This window comes from Capsicum annuum, chromosome 1 (assembly GCF_002878395.1).
Source record: "Capsicum annuum cultivar UCD-10X-F1 chromosome 1, UCD10Xv1.1, whole genome shotgun sequence".
NCBI lineage: Eukaryota > Viridiplantae > Streptophyta > Magnoliopsida > Solanales > Solanaceae > Capsicum > Capsicum annuum.
The window spans coordinates 42,998,704-43,016,273 of record NC_061111.1 but is presented as its reverse complement, the minus strand read 5'-3'; the positions used below and the strand labels follow the sequence as shown (position 1 = coordinate 43,016,273).

Genomic DNA, 17,570 nt, shown 5'->3' with positions numbered 1-17,570 from the left:
AACTAATGATAAGCGAAGGAAATAACTGACACAATTATTATCACTGCCAATTATTACTATTAGTCTAGCAACGTTATCGTCAATCATCATCACCAATCATCAAATACCACCACCATTGATAACAACCACTAAGATTACCTTTATCAGCACAATCGCCACTATCATTTCATAATCTAATATTTGTGAATCTTATTTAAATTATTTTATAATTTTTTAAATTAAACTAAATTACAAGTATTCAGATAATTTTTTCAAAAATAATTTTAATTATTTAATATTTGAATCTAAATACTAATATCCCAACAATATTCACAGGTCCTAAATGTGAACATCCTAGTTTTAAAAGGGAAATTTCATTTGACATTCATATAGTAGGGTACTACTAATGTCTTTTTCCAATCAAATTTCCTAAAATACGAAGCAACCACCATGTTCATTTTGCTTTCTCCATGGTCTAATCATCGGGCTACACACCACCTGTTTGATAATATTACTATATGAAAAAAATACCCATCGCGATCTAGATTCTCTCCACTTTCCATCACTCCCGTCACTCAATTCTCCTCCACCCGATCCACATTCTGGCCACCACTATCGCCGCCGCAACCACCGTCACGCCGCCGGGCCACTGGTGAATTCAGATCCAGCTTAATCCGACTCGGGAATGGCTTCTTCGGAAGCCGATTCCCGGCTAAAGCAAGCGCTTATCCCAGCCCTTGAGAAAATTATCAAGAATGGATCGTGGCGTAAACACTCAAAGTTATCTCACGAATGCAAATCCGTTATCGAATTTCTTACGAATCCGAATCCGAACTCGCAGTCTTCAACCCCGCCCACTTCCCCCTCTGCTCAATCCGATCCCGATTCGGCAGCGCATCCTGGAGTTCTTCTAGATCTTTCGTTCAATGATTCGGAGCTTATTCTTAGCCCTTTGATAAACGCTGCGGGTTCGGGTCATCTGAAGATTGCTGAAGCTGCGCTTGATGCTGTGCAGAAGCTCATTGCTCATGGTTATCTTAGGGGTGAAGCGGACCCTACCGGGGGTCCAGATGCTAAGTTTCTAGTCAAATTGATTGAGTCTGTTTGTAAATGTCATGATTTGGGTGATGATGCCGTGGAATTGCTTGTAATTAAGACTATTTTATCTGCTGTAACGTCGGTTTCGATTCGAATACATGGGGATTCTTTGTTGCAGGTTGTTAGGACGTGTTATGATATTTATTTGGAGAGCAAGAATGTGGTGAATCAGACGACGGCTAAGGCTTCATTGGTACAAATGTTGGTGATTGTTTTTCGGAGAATGGAGGCGGATTCGTCTACCGTGCCATTGCAGCCTATTGTTGTTGCGGAGTTAATGGAACCAGCTGAAAAAGCGGATGCTGATGGATCAATGACATTGTTTGTTCAGGGGTTTATAACCAAAGTGTTGCAGGATATTGATGGGGTTTTCAATGCAGGGACTCCGAGGGTTGGTGCTACTACTACTGGTGCTCATGATGGGGCTTTTGAGACAACTACCTCAACCGTGGAGTCGACTAATCCTGCTGATTTGTTGGATTCCACAGATAAAGATATGTTGGATGCGAAGTATTGGGAGATTAGCATGTATAAGACGGCGTTGGAAGGGCGAAAAGGAGAGCTGGTGGACGGGGAAGGAGAAAGGGATGATGATTTGGAGGTTCAAATTGGGAATAAGTTGAGAAGGGATGCATTCTTGGTGTTCAGAGCTTTATGTAAGCTCTCAATGAAGACCCCGCCCAAGGAGGCAGCAGCAGATCCACAGTTAATGAGGGGCAAGATTGTGGCGTTGGAGCTGCTCAAGATATTGTTGGAGAATGCTGGAGCAGTATTTAGGACAAGTGACAGGTATTTACCTTCCATTTTGATTTAAATCTTTTCTATACCTCAATTACTTGTGTAATTGCTCGTCTATATTCTAATAACTGTACAATGGTTCTTATTTCTAAGTATTGTTTTTCTGTCATTGGTTCATTTTTTGTTGCATAAATGTGTAAATGGCACACATCTAATTTTGCTACTTGATCTAACTTGTAAAGCACTTTTCTTTTTTGAATAGGTATTTGCAAAGTACTGTTCTCAATGCTTCAAATGAAAAAAAAAAGTTATTTGTTGCTCTTGTATGCTCTTAAGCTGAGGTATTACCAACCAATATACAAAGAGTCCAAAAAGTTGCTCACTTTGTAATACAATGAGTCCAATTACTTTCCAACTTCTTTTTTAATCTTCATTTGTCTTTGAAATGGTATAGCCTTCCTTTTCCTATTTCACTCTGTAGTCACCATCTCTTTGGTTTACGTATTCTTGGTAGCATAGCTTTTAGACTATTCCCAGGGAATAAAAAGAATTTTCAAAATATAAATCAACTGTCAACATATGAGTATCTATGCCTTTTGTGCTGCTAAAAGTTTGAAAGTGACCTTTTCTTGCTTGGACAACGTCTCCAAGGCTACACTGACTAAATCAACTAAAAGAAAAGAGGAGAAAAAAGAGTTGTCGTATCTTACCTTACGTTGGGGAGTGGAAGCTCACTGTTGTCACTCAGCTCATGTTCGATCATGATCATGTGCTTCCACTTAGTTGGGGAAACATATAGAGTTGCATAACACTATGATGTTTCTGACAAACGTTCATCTTTCTGTGATTTGGATATCCTGAACTATTTGAAGCTGTCAAACCTAAAGCTTATTCTGCTGAACAGCTCTTTAGGCTTCCTTTGTTAATGTGGAGAGCTCTTGAATTTGACATCCTTCAATGCTATCTTTGGGGGAAGAATTACGTTTTTGTAAATCAAGGATTGCACTCTCGAGGTCTGTTGGTAATGCTATGAGTAATGTCATGAGGAACAGAAACCTCCCGACTTTTTTGCAACACCTGTTTTTTAATTAATGGTGTACTTTTATGACCCCGTTACTTCGTAAGGGTGACACTCCTTAGGTGTCTCTTCGGTTAATGAGATTGTTCATACTTCACATTTCTTGTCTATTAAGATGATTTATAGTTTTCTACATAGCTATTATAACTTGTACAAGCTTGAGACTTTCCAATCTTACTGTCCTAGGATTTGAAACGATGAAAGGAGCAAGCCCAAATTACGTGATCGTAGCTAGTTAATATTAGCTACTAATTGTAGGTATGATTACTTAGAGAAACTGCTTTCTGTCATCAATTACTAGTTACTGTTACAGTCTATTTCTTAGTTATATCCTGGACCGCTGCGTAACAGCTCATGAACTGCTGGCAGTTGAACTCGAAAGGGGGTTTGCTGTGAAGTTTGCCCTAGGTAAATCCCAAATTAGAATAGGGGAAAGTTAGGCGTCTATATAGAGGTGAGTTCACGATTCTAACTATCGAGACACGTTCTGGGTTTATTCTTAAGGGGACAAAACCATAAGACCCGAAAGCCTTGAGGTGGCGCAAAGGGGTCAGTCCAAAGCGGACAATACCCCGGCAGTTGCGCTTGGGCATGCACCATGACGTGTTCAAGTTATGATGGTGGTTTTCCTTTCACTTATAAAGCACAAGTCAATGAGTAGTCACAATTTCTCATATTTCTGTTAGCTTGGTTTTGGCAATAACTTTTTCCTTCTGGTCGTCCACTGGTTTGATGTGTAAGTCTCATAACATCTTTTTATTTGAAATGTCTTGGCTTGACTGAATCTTTGACATACTGCAATCAGCAAGGGAACTTCTTTTGCATCTTCCAATTACAATAAATTCTCTGATCTTCGTTATTTTTGGTTTTAATTGCTTATTCTGTTTTAAAAATTCTTACAGGTTTTTAGGTGCTATTAAGCAGTACTTGTGTTTGTCACTGTTGAAAAACAGTGCTTCAAGCCTCATGATTGTCTTCCAGCTTTCATGCTCAATTTTTATAAGTCTGGTTGCAAGATTTAGAGCTGGCCTCAAGGCAGAAATTGGAGTTTTCTTTCCCATGATTGTTCTTAGGGTATTGGAAAATGTTGCTCAACCAAATTTCCAACAGAAAATGATAGTGCTTCGATTTCTTGAGAGGCTTTGCATTGATTCACAGATTCTAGTTGATATATTCCTCAATTATGATTGTGATGTCAATTCGTCAAACATATTTGAGAGGTATCTTTCAAATCCTATTGTCTGTATTATTTAGTTAAAAAAATTTCAACCAGAGTGTGATTTTAAATTCCAATCTTTCGCATTCCTCCTTTATTATCTGCAAAATTCTTTCAGAATGGTCAATGGGCTTCTTAAAACTGCTCAAGGTGTACCTCCTGGTACTACAACAACACTTTTGCCACCACAAGAATCAACCATGAAGCTAGAAGCAATGAGGTGCTTAGTGGCTATACTGAAGTCTTTGGGAGATTGGATGAACAAACACTTGCGTATTGCAGATCCTCTTTCAACCAAAAAGTATGAGGCACCTGACAGTAACTCTGAACCTGGGATTCTTCCCATTGCAAATGGCAACGAGGATGAGCCTACTGAAGTATCAGATTCTCATTCTGAATCCTCTAGTGAAGTTTCTGATGTTTCTACAATTGAGCAGCGTCGCGCTTACAAGCTTGAACTTCAGGTAGGTGATGAATATATTTGTTCTTTTGACCAGTAAGTATTCTGATTGCCAAAAGAATTGTCATGAGCAGTGTCTGGGACATATTCTAATTTGAAAATTGTGCAGGAAGGTATATCTCTGTTTAATAGGAAACCCAAGAAAGGCATTGAATTCCTGATTAATGCTAATAAAGTGGGAGATTCACCAGAAGAAATTGCGGCATTTCTTAAAGATGCCTCTGGTTTGAATAAGACCTTAATAGGTGATTACCTGGGGGAAAGGGATGACTTAGCATTGAAAGTAATGCATGCGTATGTGGATTCCTTTGATTTCCAAGGAAAGGAGTTTGATGAGGCCATCAGGGCCTTTCTACAAGGATTCAGATTGCCTGGTGAGGCACAGAAGATTGATCGAATCATGGAAAAGTTTGCTGAACGGTACTGTAAATGCAATCCTAAAGTTTTTAGTAGTGCAGACACTGCCTATGTCCTTGCTTACTCAGTTATATTGCTCAACACTGATGCCCATAATCCTATGGTCAAGACCAAGGTACACTTTCCATTTTGCAGGAGATGACTGTTTGCTTCTGCCCATTTCCAGTAAATCCGTCTTATATCCTGTTTTACATTCTGTAGATGTCAGCTGATGATTTTATTAGGAACAATCGCGGAATTGATGATGGAAAGGATGTGCCGGAGGAGTATTTAAGATCTTTGTTTGAGAGGATATCGAGAAATGAAATTAAAATGAAAGATGATAACTTGGCTCTCCAACAAAAACAGTCTTTGAACTCTAACAGGATTTTAGGTTTAGACAATATTTTGAATATTGTTGTCCGTAAGCGAGGAGATGAAAGTATGGAGACTAGTGATGATCTTGTCAGACACATGCAGGAGCAGTTCAAAGAGAAAGCTCGCAAATCCGAGTAAGATTCACTTAGATAATTCTTCTATGCTTGGACCTGCAGAGTTACATTTTTGAAGTATTATCTTACTTCCGTTATTCTGTCCTTATTCTTAACCGCTCCTTTTTAACCCTCTGTAGCAGTTTCTTGTGAAGATATTAAAGTGATAGCTTTAAAGGAATAGCTTATCCATCTGGTTTATCAAATAAAAATTGAAGAGAATAATGTATCAATCTGCTGCAGAAAAATGATGATATTTACTGTACTTTTTTGTTAGATCAATCTCGACACATTCTTATTGACAAGGAAGCTTTAGAAGCATATGTTATAATATCTATGCTTATTCTATCTTTTACAGAGAAAGAATATGTAATTTATTCACTATTCATTGTCAATCTTGTGTATCGCCTTCATTCCATTGCGTGGTTAACATAGATCACCTTGAAAATTGAAGTCAACTTGCATTTGCAGGTCAGTTTATTATGCTGCAACAGATGTGGTGATCCTCAGATTCATGGTTGAGGTTTGCTGGGCTCCGATGTTGGCTGCCTTTAGTGTTCCTCTTGACCAAACTGACGACGGTGTTGTGATAGCTCTGTGTTTGGAAGGATTCCGTTGTGCAATCCATGTCACTGCTGCAATGTCCATGAAAACACATAGGGATGCTTTTGTGACTTCTCTTGCGAAATTCACTTCTCTTCACTCACCTGCAGACATAAAACAGAAAAACATAGAGGCAATCAAGGTTTGTGTTTGCTCCTGCTTTTGCATGCCTGTGCTTCTACTGTACTAGTTGATCTTTTCGTTGCAAATCTCATTTTGGTGATCTTATCAGCTATGCATTTTTTTTTTTTGGGTAATAGAGGCCACACATTATATTCATCAAACCATGGATGTATGCATTGTTGTCAGGATTGTTTTCCCCTGAGCTAATGACTTATATGAACTCCAGCATCAAAGTGAATGATTCACCTAGAAGACTTCCTCAGTGTTGGCAGCTACTAATACAGTTTTGTAACATTAGGAAGTCGGCATTATAAATTTTTAACAAGTTAAGAGTGAGTAACAGATTTGGTTTGTGTCGTACACGATGGGTATTGTGTGTTCTGTGGAACTGATTGTCATGATAAATCGGTGGAATTGATTAATTGAGCTAACGTACCTTCTATGGGGTAAAGTTGTGCTAGTTTTCATTAGTTGAGCCTACCCCTATTAGCTTGTAAAACCATGACTCCATTGATATATGGAGCAAGATGTTATGAACCTGAAATAATGTTCGAATCAAAGTAATTGCCATAGAGTTGGGCAATGAGCGTAGTTTAATTGTGGCTTTAAGCTTTCTTTTAGGCATAATATATAATGTGTCAAAGGATAGTTTCACCACATTTTTATACATAAATGAATTTAGACTTCTCTATGTCAAAATCGTTTTAATCTTCATTCCTAGAAAATTATGAGTTGTAACCATTTGTCAACAACTATTCTCAATCAATGTGGAATGCCACTCGTGATACTTTTTTTCACCTACTTCCACTAGCGAAGTCATTTTCCTCATTCTCAAGGAACTTGTTTTCCTTGAGAAAACCAACTGAACATGGGAAACTCATTATGTTTCCTTTTTGTTTAACAGGCAATAGTTACAATCGCAGATGAAGATGGCAACTACTTACAGGAGGCATGGGAACACATTCTGACATGTGTTTCTCGGTTTGAACATTTGCATCTCTTGGGGGAGGGTGCCCCTCCAGATGCAACTTTCTTTGCACTTCCTCAGAATGAATTTGACAAGTCAAAACAAGCTAAGTCTCACATCCTTCCTGTCCTGAAAAAGAAAGGTCCTGGGAAGATTCAAAGTGCAGCTGCAGCTATGAGAAGGGGTTCATACGATAGTGCTGGTATTGGTGGCAGTGCTTCTGCAGGCATCACATCTGAGCAGATGAACAACTTGGTCTCTAACTTAAACATGTTGGAACAAGTTGGTGAAATGAACCGCATATTCATAAGGAGTCAGAAATTAAACAGTGAGGCTATAGTGGACTTTGTGAAAGCTTTATGCAAAGTCTCTATGGAAGAATTACGTTCTACTTCAGATCCAAGGGTTTTTAGTCTCACAAAGATAGTTGAGATTGCGTAAGTCCTTTGGTTTCTTGACATGAAGTGTATTTTTACTTTCCTGTTTGCTTCCTGATAACTAACGGAGCTATTGATTCATTTTGTTGAACAGGCACTACAACATGAATCGTATCAGATTTGTTTGGACAAAAATCTGGCATGTCCTTGGTGAATTTTTTGTGACCATTGGCTGCTCTGAAAATCTTTCAATTGCCATTTTTGCAATGGATTCTTTACGTCAGTTATCAATGAAGTTCTTGGAGAGAGAAGAATTGGCTAACTATAATTTTCAGAATGAGTTTATGAAGCCTTTTGTGATTGTTATGCGCAAGAGTAGTGCCGTGGAGATCAGAGAATTAATCATCAGATGTGTCTCTCAAATGGTTTTGTCTCGAGTCAATCATGTGAAGTCCGGGTGGAAGAGCATGTTCATGGTATCAAATTTTTCCCTTATCTTGCCATGGATTATTTTGAAATTGTTAGTAGTATAGACCATCTTTTGATCTTTGCTTCATTATGGATTGCATGTTAATACTGTGTATGCGTTCTTTTCTTAAATTTCTCATTTGTTCTTTTGACCTGATGCTCTTTGCTTCTTTTTCTGATTCCCCAATGTTTTCAGGTCTTCACAACTGCTGCTTATGATGACCATAAAAACATTGTGTTGTTAGCTTTCGAGATAATGGAAAAGATTGTGCGAGATTATTTTCCATATATTACGGAGACTGAGACCACCACATTCACAGACTGTGTTAATTGCCTTGTTGCATTCACTAATAGTAGGTTCAACAAAGATATTAGTCTCAATGCCATTGCTTTCCTTCGTTTATGTGCGGCAAAACTTGCTGAAGGTGATCTTGGCTCCTCAAGGAACAAGGACAAAGAAACTTCTGCGAAGATTTCACCATCATCACCTCATAAAGGGAAAGATCACAGCATTGAAAATGGAGAATTGACAGATAAGGACGATCATCTTTATTTCTGGTTTCCGCTGTTGGCTGGTAAGGACAAAGACATTTGACTTAGACCAAGATCTCATTCCTGCAAATCATATGCTCTCTTTTTCATAGTAAGACAAGTTCAGGTCAACATTCGGTACAATTATTTTAGAAATTACTCTTTTTCTCTTGCAGGACTATCTGAACTTAGCTTTGACCCGAGGCCTGAAATCAGAAAGAGCGCTCTGCAAGTGCTGTTTGATACCTTACGCAATTATGGGCACCATTTCTCTCTATCATTATGGGAAAGGGTGTTTGAGTCTGTTCTATTTCCCATCTTTGACTATGTTCGGCATACGATTGATCCTTCAGGTGAAAACTCACCTGCACATGGAATTGATGCTGAAGACGGTGAGCCTGATCAAGATGCATGGCTTTATGAGACCTGCACACTGGCACTCCAACTGGTTGTAGATCTCTTTGTTAAATTTTATAACACAGTCAATCCACTTCTGAAGAAAGTGCTGTTCTTATTGGTGAATTTTGTCAAGCGTCCTCATCAGAGCCTTGCTGGTATTGGCATTGCTGCATTTGTCCGTCTTATGAGCAATGCTGGGAATCTCTTCTCTGAAGATAAATGGCTTGAAGTGGTTTTGTCCCTTAAAGAAGCGGCTAATGCAACTATTCCTGACTTCTCTTTTCTTCTCAATGAAAATAACAATTATTGGTCCCAGGAAGAAGATATGGCCGAGAATGACAATGCAGAAACCACTGAGACAGATACTCCAGACGAGGACTTGGAAAACCTGAGGAGGCACCGTCTATATGATGCTATTTCTGATGTGAAGTGTAGGGCTGCTGTTCAGCTATTATTAATTCAGGTATCTAGCAAAGCCACTACTGGGTTTAGTTCTAATTCATTTATGTATTCTCTAGCTTAGAGATGGTCACAGACTTCAACCTTAGTATCAGACCAAGCCTCAGGTCTTGGGATCAAATATCACCGCCAGTTATTATCAAAACAGTAATAATTTATGTATTCTCTCCTGAAGCGAGTAAAGATGGCTGGCTCTACACTATGTTTAGGGGTACAAGATAAAAGGGCTTAATCAGAAAATTGCTTCACGTTCCTTCATAAAAACAAATAATATGGACTCAAAAAGCCCAATGATCGTTGTAGTGTTTGAAAAATCTTTTAAATATATTGTGGTTTGACTTGACATGGTTAGACACAAAGAAGGTGGATAATGTGTCAAATAAGTGGGAGAAATATGGGGTTGTTTTATAGGATTTGGTTGCTGAATGTATACGCGCGGTTAGAATCTTTGGACACATGTAAGTTTGGTGTGCTCCTGTTGATTCTAGTCTTAAGTTAGACATATATATATAACAAATTTATGTTGGAAGTAGATGCTAGTCTTAATTGTCTAGAAGGATATACCTTGGAGTAATTTGATGAAGATTGGGTAAGATATTTAGCTACTCCATTCGATAAACGCCCTACCATTATAATTCAAGAGTTGTCAAAACAGGCTTGTTATTTTTCTCACAGTGTTTAATCAATCTGAAGTTTATATTAGTTTATCTTGATATTTACAGCTAACTAGTTGCACCTTCTCGAAGTTGGTACCAATTTTATTTCATCATAGTTTCACTTTATGTATTGACTAATATTGGGGAAACAGAATCAAATTACAATCGACTAAGACTACGAACTCTCGATGCCTTTCTCAAATTTCGGACAATCTTTCTACTGCTGATCCCTGTAGCATGAGATTAGTAATGTATCTCAGAATTCCGTTGGAAGATCTTTGATATGATAGTGTCCGTATTTTTGGTGTGGGTTTGCATTCTTTTCTAGGTATCTACTTGCACTCGGTTTGTATTTTTGTTGTTGCTTTCTTTAAGGTCATGTCTTCAGAAAGAACATTGACATTATTGGAAATCTTGTATGGTAAATTTGATTATTCCTGTTTTCGTGTAAATCCGGGAAATTTAATTTCTACCATAATGATCTCTTGCGCATTGCAGGCTGTGATGGAGATCTACAACATGTACAGACCTCAGCTGTCTAGCAAAAACATCATTGTCCTCTTTGATGCGATGCACGGTGTGGCATCTCATGCTCATACGATAAACAGTGACACGACACTGCGGTCAAAGCTGCTACAGTTCAGTTCCATGACCCAAATGCAGGACCCTCCATTATTACGGCTTGAGAATGAGGCTTATCAAATTTGCCTCTCATTTTTACAAAATCTTGTGCAAGATAAACCTACTGGTTTTGAAGATTCTGAAGTGGAAACTTACCTCGTCAACCTTTGCAGAGAGGTCTTACACTTCTATATTGAAATTGCACGTTCAGGACAAATGTCTGAGTCATCTCTTGGTGCACAGCTTCGTTGGTTAATTCCCCTGGGTTCTGGTAGAAGGAGAGAGTTGGCTGCACGTGCACCTCTTGTTATTGCAACTCTCCAGGCAATGTGTAGTTTAGGAGATGCGTCATTTGAGAAAAACTTGTCTGGCTTCTTCCCATTACTTTCAAGCTTGATAAGTTGTGAGCATGGCTCAAATGAGATCCAGTTAGCCCTGAGTGATATGCTCAGCTCATCCGTGGGTCCTGTTTTGCTTCGATCATGTTGAGCTTAGGGTACTCATTTGTTTTTTCTTTTTTTGGGCGATATATGGTAATATTTCTTGTATTTTTGCAAATTTTGCTATCATCTAATATTGCAGAAAGTTAGTTTCGGTGCTTCAGAAGCTAGTGATTGTTTATATGCCCAGGCATTTAGAACCTTCTGCAATATATTAAGGGGCTTTGCTCTTTGTAGAGTCATTAGAGCAGGAGTTCGGATGTTGTATGTGTAGCATTTTCCTCTATAATATATGAGCAATTTCATGCCTAAAGATTGCTTGTTCTGTATTGGCTCAGAATTACTTTGTCGGCTTTGTTTATCTGATTAGTTGTAGAGGTTTGGCAGTTAATGTTTGATTTTACAGCTCTGAAGCAGTATAAGACATCCATGGCGATTCCGTTGGTTATAAGAGAAAGATGTTAGTCTTTGATGCACAGGTATGCGTATGCTAGATTGATGGTTACTTTTTTTAAAAGTTTATTTCTGATGGTGAAAAATAGTTCCCTGTTATAGGACGAAGAGTAACTGTGGAGATTAAACTGTTTCCACTTTCCAACTAGTTTCTGAACCTGTTTCCCTTTTTCTGTTATAGACATTTTGTTGAAAAATATAGATACCATTGAGTGGTTAGCTCCCATATTGTTTTGTATCCTTTTACATTGAAGTGTTTTGCATATGTGTATATTCCTTTTATCTACTTGCAATCACAGCTGCTGCTATTATCAACTTCTGTTTATGTAGATTTCTGCAGATTTATCTGATTTGTGTTGTTTGAGATTTGTGCTGTTTGCAGTACTTTCCTTCTGCAATAGCGTATATTACTGTGTTTAGTCTCAAAGCAGATATTGACACTGATGACAATTTACGTCATTATCAACCTATTTTAGATATATGCACATTCCAATTGATTCTGCCACGAGCATATAGTTTTGCTGGTTCTCAAAAAAGGAAATAGATGAAAAAGTGCTATGGAGTATCTGTAGTATCTTGAACGCGAGATACTTTCCGTGTCATTGGGGAAGAAGAGTAATTTTCCTATCTTATATGTGTCGTTTGGTTTGAAAATGGTTATCCCGGGATAACTAATACCGGGATGAGTTATCCCACCATATATATGGGATAAGTTAACCCGGGACTAAGGGGAAAAGGGTGGAATAAGTTATCCTGGGTTGGATGTATCCCTCCAACCAAATAAAGGAAAATGTGTTCTTTTATTTTATTCCGGGATAACCATTTTCAAACCAAACGACCCGAGTGTATTGTTAACATAGTGCTTTCTTATGGTCCTATCATTTGAAAATTGAGTTTTCATTTACCCAGGGAACTTTTGAACATTTTCTAAGTGCTTGACCCTGAAGTCTCAATCAACTTTCGTAAAATATGGGGAACTTGTTGCGCCAATTTTCCTAGTCCCTACTATTCGAATAAGTTAATGAATATTTCATTTGTAATTCTGTAATGACCGAAAGACCTAACCAACTTGGTCCAATAATAATTTCTAAAGTTTCTTCTTCTAGATATCAATGTGAAAAGGTGACAAAGTTTCAAACCAATTTTGTGAACGTGTTATGAGTGGTCTTACTGGTATTTTGATAAGAGGACAGTTGTTGTAACTTACCAAGCTTCTGGATATTTGAAAATTAATACAGTATTGACAAATGAATGATCTAATTATGTCTAGTTAGATTTGGGAATGGTTCAAAATGGGATGGAGAAAGGAATAGGGATATATAATTGCTACTACTACTATGTGACTTCTATAGTGTTACACCTTGGTCCCTAAAGAATCTGAATTACTTTCTCTTGCTATTGGAAAATGATGTTAAAATTTTGCCGTCTGACATGTAAACACCAAAAAGATTGCTCACTAACATCTTCTCAAGCACCTTATTCTTTCACAAACGGAGACTCCAAGGTCCCAAAAAAAGAAAAAAAATGTGAACTGAAAAGCAGAAAAAATTTAGCACACTTGCATCGCCTCGTATTTTGTATGTGTAGAAAAACTCCTTTAATATATGTAAAATAATTTATTCGAAACTTAATAAATTGGCTTAAAATTTAAAATGCATAAACTCAAAATTCTAGCTCTCGCAACCATGATGACAAATATTGCCGGCAATTTTTAAGAGGATTATTTGTATATCCCACTAGGAATTAGTCTACACCCCACACCACGGCATGACTTCTTCCTCTTCTATTTTCTGCTACTTATTACTAACTTGCAAAAGTAGCTTCACTATTTATTCACTTTTGAGTACTTAGAAAATATAGGCTAGTTCCTGTAGGACCAGTCATAGGGCTATTGTATATGATTAGAAAGTGACAAATAACTCAGTTTACTTTTCCCAAATTCCACCCTTACATACATTTCTCTTCAATTCTACTTGCCAATTAATCACTCTTCCTTTACTCTTCAAGAATTCCATGGATTCTTTTAGAATATGGTTCAAGTCTTTGAATAACTCAGTTGGGAAATTTCTTGGACAATTCAAGTACTTAAAGAAAGGGAAAAAGAAACCAAGGAGAACAGTTTCTGATTTCAGTTGGTTATCAGGTTTTGCAGCTATGGAGTTGTCTAGTCAACTGAAATTAGTCTTTAAATTCATTGATGCAAATGGAGATGGAAAGATATCTCCTTTAGAGCTAAAAGAGATTTTGTTGAGTCTTGGACATCATCATCAAGAATTGAAATCTGCTGAGGAATTAGCTGAAGTAATGGTAAAAGAAATGGATTGTGATGGGGATGGACTTGTGGATTTGGATGAGTTCTTGAATATCATGGGAGTGGCAAAAGATCAAGTCTTTGGTGATTCTGTCAAGGATATTGATGAGTTAATTAGAGAAGTTTTTCTTGTGTTTGATGCTGATAAAAATGGGCTTATTGATGCTAAGGAGTTGAGGAGAGTTCTAATTAGTCTTGGTTGTGTAAATTGCAGTGTTAAAGAGTGTAGAAGAATGATTAAAGGGGTTGATAAAGATGGTGATGGATTTGTTAATTTTGAAGAGTTTAAACAAATGATGGCTGCTGGATGCAATATTTAGTCCACATAATCTATTTTACTACTATCTGTTTTGTTTAGGGAGTGCCATAGACAGTGAGGTTCGCCTGATCCCGGACTTGCTAGGGAGGATTGAGCCTTAGTAGTTGTAGTTCACTAGTTCTTGTTGATGAGATTTCTTCAAACAAGTGAGTTAATTTGTGTCTTTGAAGTCCTTTTGTTGTTGGATTATTTAGTGTTCAGAATTTGTGCAGCTTTCACTACAGGTTTTAAGGTAGGATGATATCAATGTTTTGAAAGCAATTAATCAGCTACTCCAGATTAGCATAATACTCCTCTTTCCAAGTTGTATCTTTGATGCCTTTGTTTGTGTTCTTTTTCATGTGTTTTTGGCTGATCGTTCAGCTTACACATACCTCGACTAATTTGGTTATTTGTTTCTTCATTTGCATGTCCACTAATGAAGGTTGAACATTTCTTGTAATCATTATTAGTATTAGATAAAGGCTTGGTATTCTCAGGCTTGTGATTTTTTTCTCGTCAATTTTGTTAAGCTTGGACTTTTATTGCCTCCAAAATATTACCCCCTCCGTTTAAAAAAAATAACCTATTTTTTTTTTTAGTTTATTTTAAAATAAATAATTCTTTTCTTTTATTAATTTTTTAATTTTAACTTTTTATATAATATATTTAAGATCACAAGATTGAAGGACAATTTAGTATATTTGATATATTTTTAATTTAATATTACGTTATTTAATTTTTTTTTTATTTTTTTAAATTTCGTATCAAGTGGAGATAAAGGAAAATGAATGTGTTGGATGAGTGTAGTATATACAGAGTATACCTAATACAAACAGGAGCATTTATTAGCTGCCTTATCACGAGACACGTGTCAAGTGTGATATGCTTTCAAAGGATGTAACAGCAAGAAAATATCAATACTGTTGTTACCACTATTGTCGCAGGTGGAGACAAAATATACCCATAAAATTAATAGTAGTATTTTGATCATTTGCAAATGAATAGAAAAAATAATTTTTTAAAGGTATATTTTCTATATAAAAATGAAAATGTGCTACTCCCCGGTCCCATTTTATGTATCATGGTTTTATTTTTGATCCGTCTCAAAAAGAAAATATCATCTTTTCTTTCGTTCTCGTTTTATTCTTGTTGGGATTCTACTTAATAAGAAAAAGATAATTAAAAAATAAATATTGAAGCAATTTTGTAAACTTTATAAAGTCATCACTTATTTCTTGAACTTATCAAAAACGAAACATAAAATAGGATGCACTACGGAGGGAGTATAAAAAAAATATAGAATAAAGAGAATAAGGGACACAACCAATTCTCTCCATATCTCTTTATCCACAAATTTTCATCAAATGGAAGACTAATTAAAATTCATTATTTTTAAACGCTTCTGACCTTGATTAGTTAGCTTATCAGGTGACAATTATAAAGTAACTAGATTAGTTGAACAAAGTTTTGTGGTAAATAATGCATATTGCTTTCAACAGTTCCAAAAACAAGAAGAAAAAATTAAAAAAAGAAAAAATAATAAACAAAAGAAAAAATAAGACCCCCTTTCTTCTTCCCTTCCTCTTTTTGGATAACCATAATCAAACATACATTGATGTCCAGAGGCGAAGTCAGAATTTTAAGTTCGTGGATTCAGAATTTTAAGACAAAGAGTAAAAAATAAAAATACTAGTGTTGCTAGTGTGGTTCGAGAACCCACTGTGGGCGATCCAATTTTATTAAATTCAAATCCGTATAAAAGTCGGACAATATTAAATTTAAAATATATTAGTCCCAAATAAATATTGCGGATTAATATAATTAGATTAATTATTTAAGTCCAAACATATATGGATTTAATTAAAGTCCAATTTTTTATTGGGCTAGCCCATTGATTTGGGCTACAAATGATGAGCCCACTTTACTAAGCCCACGTTATTGTCATATTCTAGAGGCCCAAATAAGCGTCACGTGTCAAATGATGTGGCATGCCAAGTCAAGTGAAGGAGCCAATAGGACCATGCCATGTGTCAAAATGATGCAGTAAATTAAAAACCCATAAGAAATGTCATGTCACTTAAATCTGATTGGTCAAAAGAAATTCATGTTTATCATGACTCTTTATTTCCTACAACTATAAATAGGGTCTTATAATTCAGAAAAGGAACAAGTTTAACAAGAAGCAAGAGAGAGCTCGTGGATCAAAACAACAGATTTCTCTACAAATTCAAGAATTCAAGACCAGTTCATCAAGTTTCAAGATCAAGAGTTCAAAGTTCAAGAACAAGCTCAAGATTTCAAGATTCAAGAACAAGTTCAAGCTTCAAGATCAAGACTACAAGATTCAAGAACAAGCTCAAAGGTCCTTGAATTCAAATACAAGTTGAGATCAAGTTCATCAAGTCTTCAAATCAAGTTCAAGATCAAGATTAAGACCGCAAGATTCAAGAACAAGCTATCAAGCCCTTGGATTCAAGCACAAGTCAAGATCAAATCCGTCAAGTTCAAGTTAAAGTTCAAGATCAAGCTTGAAGCCCTTGAATTTATAGTTGAAAAGGCGAATCAGAGGAATCATAGAGATTGTAACACTCACTTATTGAAATCAATAAATCGATTGTTGCGGTATTTTTCTCATCTCGATTATTATTTTAGGTCTGCGAGAATTTTACTGTCCAACAAATTCTAATTTGTATCCAACATAATTTAATTCATGAAAAATAAACTCTAAGCACAAATAAAAATATAGGAACATTTGGATTTGATCTCCTTGTTTCCAACATAGTTTAATTCTTGGAAAATAAACTTCAACAACAAATAAAAATATAGAAACATTTGGATTTGATCTCCATGAAAGAAGGCTTGTCTTCTTGAGGTATTTGATAATCTTGAGGTATTTGATTATCAAGAAAAGAGGGTTTTGATCTTTATGAATATCTCATGAATTTATTGGGAATTTTTAGATCTTTGATCTCTTTGTGAATATCCCGAGAATTTGTGAGATACTGGAGATGCCTCTTTAAAGGGATATTTGCCCCCTTTATATAGGCATAATTTAGGGTTTAGGTTGAGTAGCCATCAAGCTAGATTTAGGGTAAAGTAGCCCTCAAGAACTCTAATCAAAATTAAACTCTTTTTGTAGAGTCCACAAAATTTTAATGTCTACAAATGCCCCCTGCTTCAAGGTTTGTCGGAGTGTAGACTTGATGAAACTCAAAGACGAGTCTTGAAGTTCCGCTTCCATCTTTACGATCCTACGACTACAGATTTGCATATTTGATTTATAAGAGAAGATATGAAGGACAGATTTGGTCCCACTGGGCGTGGCAATTTGTTTTTAACATAATTTAATTAATGGAAAATAAACTTCAACCACAAATAAAAATATAGGAACATTTGGATTTGATA

The 17,570-nt window shown here is 36.5% G+C and overlaps 2 protein-coding genes across 2 annotated transcripts; both read left to right on the top strand.

Moving 5' to 3' along the window:
- The first annotated feature begins 342 nt into the window (after positions 1 to 342).
- On the top strand, positions 343 to 11,413 carry LOC107873248 (brefeldin A-inhibited guanine nucleotide-exchange protein 2). Its single transcript, XM_016720018.2, has 11 exons — positions 343 to 1,866; positions 3,796 to 4,113; positions 4,228 to 4,573; positions 4,679 to 5,101; positions 5,188 to 5,477; positions 5,928 to 6,201; positions 7,087 to 7,586; positions 7,681 to 8,002; positions 8,191 to 8,569; positions 8,702 to 9,387; positions 10,538 to 11,413. The coding sequence occupies exons 1-11, from the start codon at positions 665 to 667 to the stop codon at positions 11,147 to 11,149; spliced, it is 5,352 nt and encodes a 1,783-aa protein (XP_016575504.1). The 5' UTR covers positions 343 to 664; the 3' UTR covers positions 11,150 to 11,413.
- A 736-nt stretch (positions 11,414 to 12,149) lies between these two features.
- LOC107854299 (probable calcium-binding protein CML23) lies at positions 12,150 to 14,554 on the top strand. The gene has a single exon (XM_016699309.2). The coding sequence runs from the start codon at positions 13,567 to 13,569 to the stop codon at positions 14,182 to 14,184; it is 618 nt and encodes a 205-aa protein (XP_016554795.1). The 5' UTR covers positions 12,150 to 13,566; the 3' UTR covers positions 14,185 to 14,554.
- The last annotated feature ends 3,016 nt before the right edge of the window (positions 14,555 to 17,570 follow it).

Coding starts and splice junctions, on each gene's coding strand:
- LOC107854299 (XM_016699309.2), top strand. CDS start 13,567: ATGGATTCTTTTAGAATATGGTTCAAGTCTTTGAATAACTCAGTTGGG.
- LOC107873248 (XM_016720018.2), top strand. CDS start 665: ATGGCTTCTTCGGAAGCCGATTCCCGGCTAAAGCAAGCGCTTATCCCA. Junction 7,587..7,680: donor ACAAAGATAGTTGAGATTGC/GTAAGTCCTTTG, acceptor TTTGTTGAACAG/GCACTACAACATGAATCGTA. Junction 9,388..10,537: donor TTCAGCTATTATTAATTCAG/GTATCTAGCAAA, acceptor TGCGCATTGCAG/GCTGTGATGGAGATCTACAA.